At 54.7% G+C, this 15,426-nt stretch overlaps 1 protein-coding gene across 1 annotated transcript; it reads left to right on the plus strand.

Annotated features, from left to right (window-relative positions):
• Positions 1-563: 563 nt before the first annotated feature.
• Positions 564-13,928, plus strand: ADGRG3 (adhesion G protein-coupled receptor G3). The gene is made up of 13 exons (XM_034788669.1): positions 564-695; positions 1,799-1,828; positions 3,717-3,897; positions 4,412-4,553; positions 5,193-5,339; positions 5,925-6,047; positions 6,130-6,169; positions 7,204-7,304; positions 7,984-8,096; positions 8,854-9,134; positions 9,898-9,991; positions 11,305-11,594; positions 12,621-13,928. The coding sequence occupies exons 1-13, from the start codon at positions 626-628 to the stop codon at positions 12,731-12,733; spliced, it is 1,725 nt and encodes a 574-aa protein (XP_034644560.1). The 5' UTR covers positions 564-625; the 3' UTR covers positions 12,734-13,928.
• Positions 13,929-15,426: the final 1,498 nt, after the last annotated feature.

A 15,426-nucleotide genomic window follows, 5' to 3' on the forward strand; every position in this document is an offset into this window, starting at 1 on the left:
TGGTAATATTGCTTTGGCGAAGGGCTGTTGGAAAGGTACCTACATTCAGGGCTCACATACGGTCTTTCCTGCAAGAAGCCACGAGCGCTGGCAAGGAAACGTCGAACCTATCACTTTCCTGGGCCAGGGGACATAGGGGCATCATAGACATGACAGCATCTGGGTGCTCGATGGGCTGGAATGCAAGGGGCGCATCTTCCCCAGGCGCTTCTAGCCCTCTGACCCACTGAGCAGCATCGACCTTAGACCCGAGGCAGAGGGCATGTTTATTGCCAAACGCTTAGAAGAGAGGAGATTTAGGGGCTCAGACGGGATTGTGGCCCCACAACGACAGGAGAGGAACCCTCAGAACCACCCCGAGATGGGTCAGGATTCAGGAAAGGAGAACACCAGCTCTGAGTTTTGGGGCGAGCTGTCTGTCATTCATCAGCCAGGAAGCTTGTATCAGCGAGTTTGCTCTGCAAAGGTGCAGGAAGGATTGTGAAGTTTTCAGATAGGAAATGACACTTCCATTGCCTAATTTAAACCACAGAGCACAGGGCTGGAGGTAGAGCCAGAGAGAGAGAGGAAGCAGGAGGGGGCAGAGAAGGGTGTGGATAGAAAGAGAAACTTACAAGAGAGGAGAATGGTGAATCTGCTGCACAGCATGAAATTCTCCTTCATGGTGACAACCCTGAGCCTCCTGCCACTGCTGGGTGAGTAGAAGAGAAGGTGTTGGTGGGGGAAAGCCACCCACTGTGTGTGTGTGTCGCCTGCAGATGCCTTGGGTGCTTTCCTGTGCTTTGGCCTAGTGGATCTGGGGCGTTGAGAAAGAAAAGGGAAAAGTGCCCCCCTCTTAACGAACTGTTTAACCACTGGACTGCAGTGACGGTTTAACCAGTGGGACAGACACGTCCATTTGAAAGGCCAAAGCGATCAGCTGAGGGCTAGGAATGGCAAGAGAGATGATTTCCCCAAAGCCTTTTGCTCTCTTTGGGCTCGATTGACTTGGGCATATGTTGCATTGCAGCCCGTCGGGGGCCTGCCCTCTGGTCACGTGACCAAGTTTGGCTTGTTGTCTGACTCTAGCGCCAGTCCCCTGGTGTCTGCCGGGGAGCAGCTGGTGGGGTGATTTTTGTGCTTCCTGCATTGTCCTGGGTAGGGCAGGTTGGGAACCAACATCATGAGCATTCGCCCAATCCAATGGAAAGGGGTCGCCTGCCACAGCCTGCTGTATGCTGAGTATACTGGCTACATCCCAGGAGGCCAGATCTGCTTTACGGCCGAATGATGGGGGAGGGAGGGCCTCGAACACCTCTGCTGGGCTGGCAGATGTCCCTGGAACACCACACATAAGCCAGAGCTGGGGAATCCTGCCAGAAGTATCTATGCAAATATGTTCCAAAGATAATCTGAGCATTCACTGTGGGTCGAGCCAGCACCCACTGCCCTCACTGGGCGTCTTTTCAGGGACTCCAAGTGGGGCAGGATCGAGCAAACTCTCGCGCCACATACAAGCAACTGACATGAAGATGAAAATCTGTTAACCCTTGGCGCCCGGATTCCCAGCCCAACTAGTGCCAACGGGAGGGAACCGGTCGAGGGAGGGAGGGAGGTGGGGAAAGCAATGAAGGCGAGGAGGAGGAGGAGAGAGAGGACAAGATAGATTGAAGCTGGCTCCAGTGTCGTGGGAGCGAGGAAGCGCTGAGTGATGTAATGGCTCTTCCGCTGGGTCACATGCATTGTGGTGATGATCTTTTCCCTCCTCTGATGCCACTCACTGACCCTGGTGGTTTTGTCCATTTGCCTTTCGTTTCAGACTGCATCAGAGGAAAAGAGAGCTGCAAGGGTGAGTCCCCTCCTCTGCTGAACCGGGCCTCGTGCTCTGGGGCTGGGCTGCAGGTGCAGATCCCTGTGAGGCTTGCTAAGGATGAATCCCAGGGGATCTCCTTCTGCCTCTGCTTTCCATTTTCCTTCCTCTGCCGAGGCGAGAGTGCCTTACACAGCCACCCAACCCAGACCTCCTCCCCAACCCTGCACCCTCAGCTCCCATAATCCAACGAGCCAACCACCTCCTGTCTCTGCGCTGCCACTAGGCACTGCTAGGGCTGGGCTGATGAGGGAGGGTAACCACAGCTACCCCTGTTCATGCAGACTCACTGCATCCTGTGGGAGACAGGGCCACAGCCTCGTAGAGTGGGCTGAGGAAGGAGCCTCCTTAGGAGGCCCTCAGTCAATCCGGGCTGTGCTACTGATGATCTGCTGTGTGACATAGGCAAGTCACTTCATCTTCGTTTCCCCGTCTGCCAATGGTGACGAGACTAGTGACCCACCTTCCTCTCCTGGGTGCTGTAGGATTAATTATCCAATGTCTGTACAGGGCTAGGAAGATATAAAACTTTATCACATACTAAGTACTGCCAGGAAAGCTCTCCTTCATATTCAGCCCACATTGCTATTGTCTCACTTTCACCCATGACTCCTGGTTATACCCTTATCCCACCCGAACGGCCCCTTCGCCCATGCTGGGCCCTGTTCCATGGGCTCACCCCAGATGTTCCTAAAAGCCTGGGAGATGCTTTAAGTGCCTAGCTGTAGGCTGCTCACACAGGTTTATTGGCAGAACCACATCCCAGTCAGGGATTTATGTCCAAGGAATTCCATCTGATCATTAACCAGGCCACTGCCACCAAACCTCCCTGGTGTGACATGGGCCTGGTGCAGCCTCCGTGAAGAGCTGACATTCAGGGTCGTTTGGATCTGGATGTTTGGTTTGGACCCATCTCCGGCTAGAATCGTGTGCCCCATGATCTGCCTTCATTTGCAAGAGCCCGAAAGCTGCTCTATATCAGGTCTCGTGCTGAGATGATTCTCTCTCTCCATTGCCAAGTTGCAATGCAATTAGATTGGTCCCATGGGACCGAGGCAAAAAGGAAGAGCGCCCAGATCACAGGCTAGGCGTGAGGAAAGTCTGCCTGAAGTACGAGGAGATGCTGTTGCTGCAGACAGAAAGGGGGGGTGAGGAAACCAGCTTCCAAACCTGAGCTCCCCCCAGCAGCAAAAGTAGATCCCAGGGGAGGGCAGAGACAGTGCGTCTTGTGTTGTTCTCAAGAGTCTCTCCTTCCACCTGGCCAGCCCAGGGGCTGTGCTGCTGCTGTACTGGCAGGCTCCCGTGCTCGAGGGCTGCCATGGGTGCCAAGGGGTGGAATAAAGAGGAAAATGGACGGGCGGATCCCAGAGGGAGGGAGAGAGCCCAAAAGGAAGTAGGTGCCACTCCTTTGACATCAGAGGCGTTGCAGGTGTTCGTGCTGGGGTGAATCCAGCTCAGAGCATCTGGGCAGGTCTCTTGGCTGCACAGGACAATCCAACACAGAGGACAGGCTCTGATCCACTGTCAGATTCCTCTGGCCATGCAATGAAAGCTAGGCAAAGGACTGCCAAGGCTCACAGATCGCACCCCGGCGCAACTAACCAGACTCCTGCTGCTCCCCTGTGAGGTGCCCAGCTGCAGCCCCTCTGAGCCCCTGAATTAACATTGCGGGGGCATCTTGGTTCTTCTCTAGCCCATTCATTTCAGGCAGTCACAGCCCCCTGGACACTGTTCGTTGCTCACTTTCCTTTGTTCCCGGTAACCCTGGGTTTCCAAATTGCTTCCCACACACTCCCTGACGGCCAGAGGGTGAGCATGATGCGGGGAGACCTGGGAACACCCCCACTGCTGTGTTTGCCTCCCACAGCTTTGCAGGAAGAACCCAGGGGGGACTCTAGCCGCAGCTGCTGTGACATCGGCCTGACCAATGGAGGTTTACCAATACAACCGGAGTCAGTCAACAAAATCACAAGCATCTCCCCATTGTGTGATGAGCTGGAGAACGAGGCCAACGCCTTCTGCAAATGTGTGATGGACGAGATCCACAGGTATGAGGGCGCGCACACGGGGAATGAGCGCGTCACCCGGGCAGGGCTCTGTTGAAGAAGGTCCCTCATGGCTAAGGGAGAGGGGCAGGCCAGTGCCCCAGCAGCTAACCCAGGATTCCCCCACATCCTGGCCCAGGAGGGAGGAACCTGGCCCAGCAGGAAAGGGCTCATCCTCTGGCCAGAGGGGCTCTATCCAGAGTTTCCCCCAGCCCACACCAGGACAGAGGAGTCTGTCAGTCCCAGAGTTTGCCTTGTTCTGAGGTGAAGAGTTCGTGACCTCCCACACTGGGAAGGGTTATTCCCATCGTCCACACCAGCCGGGCTCTTTTCTGGCTCTCTTCCCTCCTCCCCATTTGCTTAAACATGCCTAGGAAGCACTTCCCTGCCTTCAGCTTCTTGGGGCATAGGACACTTAGTCCATGGCGGCCATTTCCTGCCTCGCAAGAGCAGGTGTGGGCCTCCGGCAGCTGCACCCCCTCCACCAGTTCTCAGCCTGTCCCTCCTCCCATTGCAGGTTCTGGCCTGCCTTCGAGGAGTACCTCATCGGGGAAGAGGTGAATGAGAGTGTCATAGACTTAAACAAGACAAAGGCGCGGGTCCAGAACGTGAGCACCTCCATCACCCACGATCTCGTCTTCACAATCACGCCGAATGAGGTAGCAAACACCTTCCTTCCAAAATGGCAGCATTGTCTCCTTCTGAGCAGGGGCGAAATAAATCATTGGGCCTCTAGCCTCTCAGTCAGACACCCCAGGGCCGCCATGTTGAGCTAACCCCTGCTGGTGCACTGCAAGCCATGATGCAGCCAGGTGCTTCTTCAGAGCCCATGTTTCCAGCTGCAAGAGAGCTGTGAAGAAAACATCCTCTTGAAAACACCACTAGAGAAGGTGGGGGATGCTGGCAGCTGTATCTCGCTATCTGTAGCTCTTACATTCACCGCCATGGCTGGTGTGTGCCAAGTTAGTTGAGCAAACGTAGGGCGCTGGGGTCCTTCTTGTCTGAAAGAACTTCCTTCTTCTCACAGAGGTTACACCCTGCCTGTGTGGCAACAGCTAGGCTGCAATGTTCTCTAGTGGCTAGAGTGGAGAACTGAGTGTCAGAACTCCTGGGTTCTCGGTCCAGCTCTGCCACAGATGCTCTGAGTCACTTCCTGTTTCTGTCTTCGGTTTCCCCAAATAATATCCACCTCACGGGGGCTTCACTAGTGTTTGTGGATCCTGAGATGGAAGGTACTGTAGAAGAACAAGGCATTTTGTTAGCAAATAATAATCAACTATTATTGTTCCACGGCGTAGGTCCCCAAGGAGCTAGACACAAGTGTGAAGGGAAAGGTGAGCAACATAAGACTCCCCAGGGGACTATTTCAGTCCTTTCACAATAAGACAGACTACGTCAAAGTGGCAGTGCTGGTGCTTGACGTTGGAGAAGTGAGCATGTTTAAGGTAAGCGTTGCCGTAACAGTCAGAGCAGAGGTTCAGCTGATCTCTTAGCCATCCTGCCTCCGGCCCTGAACTATCCCGATTCTTCAGAGGAAAGCGAACGCCCCCATCATGCACCTCACTGATCAGGCGGTGTTGAATAGGGAGGGGAAAATGGCAGGGATCAGATTATGCCTGGCATCATGAGGGTACATTGTCCTTATGAAGTAGGCACTGATCCATGATTCCACCGCTGATGCTGAGAGGCATAAAGGCCAGGTGACTGAATTAACTCCTTTGTGGCCATACAGAGTCTTATAGGACCCATGGCAGCACAAGAGCTGCAGTGTGATGCTGCAGCCCTCGGTGGGGCAGCAGCAGCCGCAGGGAAACAAGCCTAGGACTGCTGGATCTAAAGGCATGAACCTCGACTTCCTGAGCTAAAGGATTCAGCCCTGTTAGACAAGTGGGCTCATCAACCGCTGAGTCTCCACTAGAGGGAGACAGAGCACTGCGCTAAGTGGGTACGGGTTCTACTGCCCTTGGGAGCTTGGGGTCCTCAGGCCTACACACTAACTGTGGCCATGGAACGATGCCAATGTCCCGCAGGACCCGGACCAGACAGGCACCATGCTAGACAACGTCACGGTCAGTGTGAACGTGGGAGGCAGGCAAATCGCTGGACTCAGCGACTGTGTAGAACTCACCTTCTCCCACGGACAACTGCCCCGGGTAAGCCAGCCTTCCGCTCCCCTCTCCTCTCCACCTCGTCGAGGGAGGCCACCCTGCTCACTAACCCGCTCTGTCTTTGCAGAACTTGCCCGTTCAGTGCGTCTTCTGGGACACCAAGAAAGGTACGTGAAGCGGAGGGCCTCGGCAGGACTGAGAATAGACACTAGCTTCACCCAGGGAGCGCAGGCAGACCCTGGAACAGCCCAGGAGAGGCTCGAGATGAGAGCAGGAAAAGCCTTGCAGAGACAAGTCATGCATCCAGAAAGGACTGCACCTCGGGCCTACCAGGGTGGGACTAGATCAGCGGGACCCTGCTGACCTGCCAACCCCTCTGTGCTGAGAGCTAGCAGCAATGGGGCAGTGCCCGCCTGCCTCTTCACCTCTGTGGAACGCCTGCGCCCTCCAGTGCCAAGGCCTTGTCTGGAAGGCAACACGGGCACCCTTGTGTCTGGGAATGCTGTGGGCGCCGGCGCTCACTCAGAATTGGTTGGGCTGCGGTTGCTTGACGTGTTTTAACTGCAATTGCTCACAAATTCGAAGTGCCCGGTCCTGGGTCTGGTCCTGTTCAACGGCTTGGGGGCAGGCCCAAGGGCAGGCAGGCAAGAACCGCTCGAGCCAATGTATTGTTAGAATAATCCCCAGAGAGGCCTCTGGTAAGCAGACCTCAGAATTTATCTGTAGCCAGGTGAGCAATACAGGAACCCCCACAGAAATACCAGCCCGTGCATAGGTATCTAATGAGGGGAGGAGCCCCTCATCTGTGCCTGAAGATGTATTTCACATTTAATAACTTAATGTCCGGGCTCTGGTTGTGCCAGAGGCTGTCACATGGTATATGTCCTTTGTTCTCATAGGCTAGACAGACACCATATATACGTATATGTCCCCCATCAGTGTCGCATCTGAGCCTATACCATGGTCTTTGCAAGCCATGGCAAACGAGCCCTTCATCCCACCCCATGTCCGTTGCTTCACTATCCCCTTCCCAAACCGGAGGCTTTACACGGTCTCCTCAAGCTGTGCTTTGAGATCTCCCGGGCACGCACAGAGCCATTCAGCTGCCGTTTCACATTGGTGGCTGTGACAATCAGTGTGCAGCGAGGATTGAGGATGTGCTTGGTTTCCACGCCATAGCTTCTCCGTGTGAATTTTTCAGGCAAGCGTGGAGGATGGAACACATCTGGCTGCCTCACCATACCCAGAGACAGGGAGACCATGTGCTGCTGTGATCACCTGACCTTCTTCACCCTCTTAATGGTATCACGTATACCCTGTACCTACTGCTTTTAGTTTGGCTTCTGCTGCCTGCTCCATCCTGAGCCCCAGAGGCCGGGTTCAATCTGCCCTGGAGCTGTTCCATATATGAACTGTACGCTTACACCTCATCTGAGGCCAGAAAGTCAGCCCAGCGCCAGGGACAAAGCTGGGCTCCACCTCTCCAAGCCCCTGGTCTCTAATCAGCAACAAACCCAATCCAGCACCTTCAGCGGCTGGATGGCAGAGGGGGACGTTCTCCAGCTAAGCATCTGGCCTGCAATACCAAAGCAGAGAGACTCAAATTCTCTTCTCCCAGCCTGAGGTGCTGCCCAGTCATTACTGTCCATGGCAACCTTAGCTAATCCCCGCTCCTCCTTCTCCCATCTTTCCAGGGCATGGCAGGAGTGGCTGGTCTGCTCAGAACCACGGCTCTCCTTTTGTGCTGCGCTTAGCCGGGTAGCCTGACGAGCTCTCTCGCACTTCCACTCCCCTTCTCCTCACCCAGGGGCTTTGCAAGCTGGGCCTGCAGCAACAGCCCCCCTCTTTAGTCCCCACCCAGCCCTGCCCGGAAGCTCCCAGCGGCTCCAGCAGGTTGTTAAGCTGCCTGTGTTCTCATGTCCTCTGCTGTCACACCAGCCCGCGCCTGTGGTAACCCAGCGCCTGTGTGTGTGTTTGACAGACTCCGTCCCTAGACAACATCGCAGCCCAGATGTTATTAACTATCGCAAACGTTGGCTGTGGGATTTCCGTGTTCTTCTCAGCCCTCACCATCGGCCTGTACTTTGCTCTAAGGTAGGACACCTCCAGCTTCTCCCTCAGGCCCTCTCTGGATGTTCCTGGCATCCCCACCCTCCTGCTGGAGCCTGGAGCTGGGCGAAGGCAGAGTCTATGGGCCAAGTTCAGCCCGAGTTCAAACTGGTGCCGTTCCAGCGACTTCACTGGTTGTAACATCTGCTTTCACCAGGGCTGAGACTGGCCCCAAATCCCCCAGGGTCAAGGGGAAGGGAAACAAGAACAGTCCATGGTCCTGGATTCCTGAGGCATCTCTCATGCCGCAGTCACCCCCTTGCGAGGGGCAGCCTCTGAGTGGCTCATTTGTCCCCTTCTCTGCCAGTCACTTGGATTGCAGTAGGGCCCAGAGGTCACAACCAGGGACTAGGGGGCCGTTGTGTTGGGCTCCATGCACACAAATACCAACAACAAAAGAGTCCCTGACCCAAAGAGCTTCCAGTCTCCTCCCCTCTCATCCTCTCTTCTCCCAGCCCCCAGCCAGGTCCTTTGTTTTCCCCTGGGTTGTGCCACGTCTCTCTCTGCTCTGTGTTTCATTAGGAAGTTCTGGAGTTAACGTGTCTCTCGCTCTACATGGCGGGAGCGATTAAATCAACAACCCACATTCATGGGCCTAACTCACCCCACTTAGGGATGAGAATATCCGCCCCTTGGTTTCCTAGGAGGCAGTGGGGAATTGGTGCCCCGAGAGCAGCGATGCTCTTTGATGGGTGTCACTCTTTTCCTGAGCTGACTTCACTGAGCCTCATTTCGCTCTCAGGTTCATTTACAAAAAATTCCAGTCCAATGACACGGTCAAGATCCACGTGAACCTCACGAGCAGCCTGTTCCTCCTGAACCTGGCCTATCTGCTGAACAAATGGATCATCAGCCTGGGCCATCAGGGGCTATGCCAGGGCATCGGAGGCTTCACCCACTACTGCCTGCTCTGCTGTTTCACCTGGATGGCCATCGAGGCTTTTCAAGTCTACCTGTTGGTCATCAAAGTCACCAACATCTACATGCGGCACTACATGGTGAAGCTGTGCCTCGTCGGCTGGGGTAGGCTGCATCTCCCCCAAGTTGCTAGGGGCTGGATTGTGAGGCTCAACGGTGGGCTCCCTAGCCATGGAGAGCTTAGGGCCAGCTCTTAAAGGGACACAGCCAACCTGTTTGGGGTCAAAGTCTGACCTGCCTTAGTAAGAAGGTTAGATCCTCTGGATTTTAAATGCCGACCTTTATCAGAGATCAGTCCCCCAGCAGCGGTTAACAAGGCACAGCAGCACTGCTGGGAGTGTAGGAGAAGTTGACCAGAGCCCACCCAACCTAAGTCTCCACATGATATCACATCTCCGCAAAATGGCTTCTTAAAACAGTTTGTGTCCGCTAAGATTTGCCTGTTGTCTCAGATCCCATCTGGACCTGGGCTTAGATGGACAAGAGGTCAGAGCATAAAGGGTACGTCTACACTACCTGCCGGATCGGCGGGTAGTGATCGATCTATCGGGGATCGATTTATCGCGTCTACACTAGACGCGATACATTGATCCCCGCTCGACTCCGGAACTCCACCAGGGCGAGAGGCGGAAGCGGAGTCGACGGGGGAGCGGCGGCCGTCGATCCCGCGCCCCGAGGATGCGAAGGAAGTGATTCTAAGTCGATCTGAGATATGTCGACTTCCGCTATGCCATTCTTGGAGCTGAAGTTGCGTAGCTTAGATCGATCCCCCCAGTGTAGACCAGGCCTTAGAAACAGAAAGAAAAAATAGCCCCCACCATCTCCCCCTTCCTCGGGCATTCACGGCCTCCTCCCTTTGCTTTTTCAGGCTTCCCTGCTCTCGTGGTCACGATCACTGGCAGCATAAACAGCTATGGAAAATACACCATTACGGATATGGCCAACCAGCCCGCCGTCACCCTGTAAGTTGCACCCTCTCGGCTAGCTACCGGCGGTGTGGATTAGCTCAGTGGCTTGGCTTGGGCAAAGCGGGCCCGCTCCTGCTCCTGGGCTGTCTTAGAAAGGAAACTGGACCAATCTTTACTTTGCTCCTCAGCTTCGCAGGAAGCTTCCGCCCGCTGTCCAAGGTTCAGCCCTGCAGCGATGTTAACAAGCCCACCCCATTCGCTGCAGGGCTGCCCTGGCATAGCCCCAGAGGCGGCGGGGATACGAGGCCAGGGGAAGCTACACCTCCCCAAACAGACAGCCCGCTGCCTTTGGAGCGCACCGCCGCTGAAAGGGTGGGTGCCCCGGCTGTAGCCTGGCCTGGGCTCCATCTCCCGCTCGTCCTCTTCTCCCATGGCTCTGCCTCTTCCCGTCCCAGCTCCACCTGCATGGGGGCCTCGCAGGAGGGGGGGAAGAGGCACGCGCAAGTGGTGAGTGGACAGCCAGTGAGCAGAGGGACTTTGAGGAAGGGGCTTAGCGAGGCCAGGGTGGAGCATGGGTGGGACTTCAGGAGGAGGCGGCTGAGCAGAGGTGGGCCTCAGGGTGGGGGCTACGGTCCAGGCACACGCAGCCTCCCCCTAAGGAGGACTCATGCACTGCCCATGCATAGCTCTATGACCAGACTGTGCCCCAGCTGTGACATGGGGACACCCCCCGCTGTACAAGTGAAAGGGGAAGACCCAGGGCCCAGTAGTGCCTTCCGTGGGCAGCCGAGGCTCCCACGGACCTCAGCGGGCAATTGGGGAAAACAAGGAAAGCAGGATCTGGCCTTCAGCATACGTGTTCCAGCCTGCTCCTGGCAGGACCACCTGTCCTAGGGATGGGAGGGGAGGTCTTTCCTAGAGCTTGGCCACTCCTAGGGCTCCACCCCCCAGGAAGCCTTTGTTTAAAAGGGCTGCTTGCCCTATCCCAGTATACACCCATTGCCACGTTGCCTGCTGCCATGCTCGATGGAATTCCCGTGGTGACAGAGTGGGAAGAACGTCACTGCCCACCATCACAGACCAGGGGTGCGCTAGCACCGCGGCATTCCCGACCGCAGGAGATCTGCTCGGCCACCCTGTCAACCTTCCACCCGCACCATCCTTGCCCCCCCTTCTGAAACCACCTGGCCCTGCCTTCTAGGAGGGACTCTATGAAGGGGGGTCCCCAGGCTAGGAGAGCCACCTGCGCCGATCCGTACAGGAGCAATTTCTTGGTGTGCTGCCCCATTCCATTGCCTGCCACCCACCCTGCCCTGACAGCATCCCCAGTTGCCCCCCGTCCAGGCTCACTGAGTTGTCCCTTGCAGGTGCTGGATAAACTCCACTCACGTGGTGGTCCATTACATCACCAACTGCAGCTACTTCGGCCTGATCCTCCTCTTCAACACCCTGGTCCTCGTGGTTGTAGCCTGGAAGCTGTTCAGCCTGCAGCGCACCACAGCGGGGAAGGAGGAGAAAATAGAGACCTGGAAGAGGGGCTTCACAGTGCTCGGCCTCTCCTGCCTGCTGGGAGCCACATGGGGGCTGGCCTTCTTCACCTACGGCACCATGTCCGTGCCTGCAGCCTACCTCTTCACAGTACTGAACTCTCTCCAAGGTCAGGGCACAGCTCCCAGCTAAAGCACCGAGCCAGGTGGCACTGCATACCAGTGGTGCCCAGCGGCTGCATGGGCAACTCACCCGAGGCTGGAGGGCCACAGCTGTGGCTCAGAGTGGACCAGATCCCAGCTGCCCTCCCCTTTAATAGAGAGATGTGACCCCCCTAGTGTAACGCCAACAGACCCTGGGCGTCGGCAGGCAGGATCAAACCAGGGACCTCTAGAGCTTAGTGCATGAGCCTATCACATGAGCTAAAAGCCAACTCATTTAACTCTCTCTTTAAGTGGTCTCAGTGCCACTAAATGGGACAGAACACCACACCCAGGAGGTGTGGGGGTTACACTAGCACTATAGGTAGGATGACCAGACAGCAAGTGTGAAAAATCAGGACAGGGGGTGGAGGGGTAATAGGATCCTATATAAGACCCAAAAATCAGGACTGTCCCTATAAAATCAGGACATCTGGTCACCCTAACTGTAGGTCCCAAAGAACAGTGCTACATCTTGCAGCCATTTGATCTCTTGTAGCTAGAGCAGTGCATGCTGGGACCTCACTGCAGGCCCCACTTCCCTATTAAAGAGGTTGGCAGTTCTGGGGGGCCACACCTAACCGCACTGTTCTGAGGAGCATTAGAGCTAGAGAGCTGCCTGCCCCAGGAGCGAGGGATGTAGCTCGAAGGGGGTGGGAGGGATGGCACACCAGTGGCTACCACCCCACCTGCACTCTCCCCCTTTAGCGAGAGACGGAACATTAACAGCGGCTCAGCTGGGGCAAGTGAGTTTAGGAGCTTCCTTCAACCTCACCTCGGAAGTCCTTGGGCTTGTTGAGGCAGCAGGAGACAGGTGAAATTCCCCCTGGAACGTGGTATGAGCCAATCTCTGCTGTCACCTGTGCGCACTAAGAGCTAATGAGGCTAGGTTCAAACTTGTTCTGCTAAAGGTACCTGGGCATTAGCCATAGTGTTCACTAGCAGGCCAGATTCCAACGTTTCCGCCCCTGACCGAGGCCTCTCTCTCTCCACAGGTTTCTTCATATTCATCTGGTTCATGGTTCTCTACTATCCAAAGAAAGATACAGCCACATCCTCCTCCGGCAGCGGCAAGAATGTGAAAGTCACCACCGCTTCCCGCAGCTAGGGGTAGCGCCAGCTTCTCTTCCAGGCGGGGGGGCTGGTTCAGAGGAATTTGCCCAGTCCACATAGCTTCCTCAATGAGCGGAGAGGGATGGGTAGGGGACTAGCCAGGTGGAGAGCTCCACTCAGGCTTGCTTGGCAAGCACAATCATGCAGTACCTGAGCCTCTTTCTGTGCTCTTTCCCATGGGGAGGGGGGGGGGGAAGAGGAGGAGTTTTGTCTAACAGTCAGAGCAGGGAACTGGAAGTAAGTGGCCTGAATTCTGTGTCTTGTTCTGAACCTGATGCACTGCGTGAGGATCAGACTAATACCTACTTTACAGACAGGTGAACCATGGCACAGAGAAGTTAAGTTATTTGCCCCCAGCTACTTCACTATGGCTCAGTTTACCCCACTGTGAAATTGATCTGCCATCAGAGAAACTCTTCGCTGTGGCCAGCCTCTGTCTGATTAAGGGGCCTCGCTTACTTGAAGACAGAGCCTAGAGCACTGGCATCTCCCGTACTGCAGCTAGAGCGCTTCAGCGAATGTCCCTGCAGATCATCATAGCTTTCTTGTGGTCTCAGGAATGCCCCTTAGTCACTGAGGCCAAGATCTGCAAGGTATTTAAGCACCTTACTCCCCTTGAACTTTACTTCTAAGAAGCTCCCTCTTGAGAGAGAGGGGAATGAGATCTGAACAGAAACTTCCGGGCATAAGCTTGATGGATTCAAGCTCTGTAGCAGCCCCAATTTTGCCCCTTTAGTTAAGGCAGAAGAGGACCAGGGGCTAGGAACCGAGCCAGCAAGAAAATCTTTCAAGTTTCACCCCGTCCGGCTGAGCTCAGAGTCATGACAGGTTCATGGAGGGAGTTTAACCGAGTTACAGCACTATCAGGTAAGAGGATTCCAGCCCCCCTTTTGCAGGAATCCCTCTTGCTACGTATTAATGGGGAATCAGTTGGCTCCTGGGAACAATTCCCATTTAGCAGATTCCAACAAACATAGAGGTAGAACGCTGCACACATCTCAGCGCTGCAGAGGCTTGATAGGCTGATTTGTTTCTCTCATGCCCCTGGAGTTGAGGAAGCAACTCTTCCATTGATCAGTGGGAACTACATTAGGCACTAGCCCATTCCAGCAAAGCCCCTGTCCACATTTCTAATCCAGGGCACGGCACATATACAGCTGAGGACTTTTGAATAAACAAGTGAATTACTACATTATGCATAATGTGATTATTCCCTCCCGCCGCCTGGGAACCTCCAGGGTGCGACACTGAGCACCAGCAGAAGTCTGGGGGCAGCAGATCTTTCTCCTTGGGGGATGGAGTTGCCAGATCTGCACTGCTCCTGGAAAAGGGGCGTGGTTTGAAGCAGGAACAGATTTCACTGCACTGGCTGCTTTTACAAACAGGCTCTTTGCGCAAGATCACCCATTCACCACTTCTGTACAGACTATCCGCTAAATGGCAGTAACATTCCCTGAAGTACTTGGGGCAGTGAGGACTGTTACTGAGTAATTCTAGATAAAGTACTGCAAGAGGTTTTATACCTTGCATTTAGTCATACACAGGCCAGCACTCACAATTCCTGTAGGGGAGGCTCTGCACGTGTGCTAATTTGCCTATGCAAATGAGCAATAATTACAGTCCCCATGCAGAATTATGGCACTGCACCCAGTTACAAGAAGTCTGTTCTCCCTTAAGCAGACATGAGTCGTTACATTGCTCCAAATAGCCACACCCCCTAGGAAGCCTGAGAAAGAGGCACCAGCAGACTTATAGTTCAGCAGATTTGTGCACGGTGCCCAAACTGGCAGCAGCCCTCACTAAACTCACCCAAACTTTGGAGTTCACTGTGAATCATTAAGCCTGCTATAAAGCTTGCTCCAGGTAGAGATTTGGCTCGTATAGCAACACCTCCAACGCTGTGAAGGTTACGGCCTGCGTCACTGCTGGGGTTTAAAAGAGACTAAGTCTCTTGGGTATGTAACGTATCCATGAGCCCCACTGCGCTGAAAATAGCCTGCAGTGCAGTCAGATGGATAACCTGTTGACTCCAGTATCTAGCTGGCTATGTGCAAGAACAGACAGTCACCAGAGTGGTTGGGAGTGGAAGCGGATGTTAAAGCACTGACCAGCTGGAGGCTTTAGACACAGGTCAGCATGTTCTAAGTTTTGGTTCCCACACCAACAGCCAGATGATTCTTCCCGTAAGTGTTTCCATTCAGCAAGTGCCTTGGGGAACCAACACTTGCAGCTGACTGTCAGTGGTTAACCAGCATACCCCCTTCACCATCCACTTTAAGACCAACGCTCTCAGGGAAGAGCAGGGGGAAGGATTGTTAGAGGCACAGAGGGGAGTTAAGCACCCAGTTCATCGGCTGTAATGGGCTTAGAGCACCTCACTGCCCTTTGCAAGTCTCCCCTAATATCCTGTTTCCTAGTTGACGGCTCCAGCACCTGTCACCACCTTTGTTTCCATAGAGTGGCAAAGCTTTGTAAATCCAGCACAGCACTCGTGCATGGGGGCTCGGATGTTGTGGGATATGCCAGGAAAGTCTGCTCCGTGTCAGCCGCTATAGGCACAAGAGAACATAAGCAGCCGTGGTTGAACCATTTGAGCTTTAGAGCATTAAACCAGCTTCCCTCCTCCAAACAAGCAGCCTGTTCTTCCAGAGAAGTCTGTTTAAAGAAGCAGACAGACGCCCTCTTTGC

Source organism: Trachemys scripta, chromosome 13, assembly GCF_013100865.1.
Source record: "Trachemys scripta elegans isolate TJP31775 chromosome 13, CAS_Tse_1.0, whole genome shotgun sequence".
Lineage (NCBI taxonomy): Eukaryota > Metazoa > Chordata > Testudines > Emydidae > Trachemys > Trachemys scripta.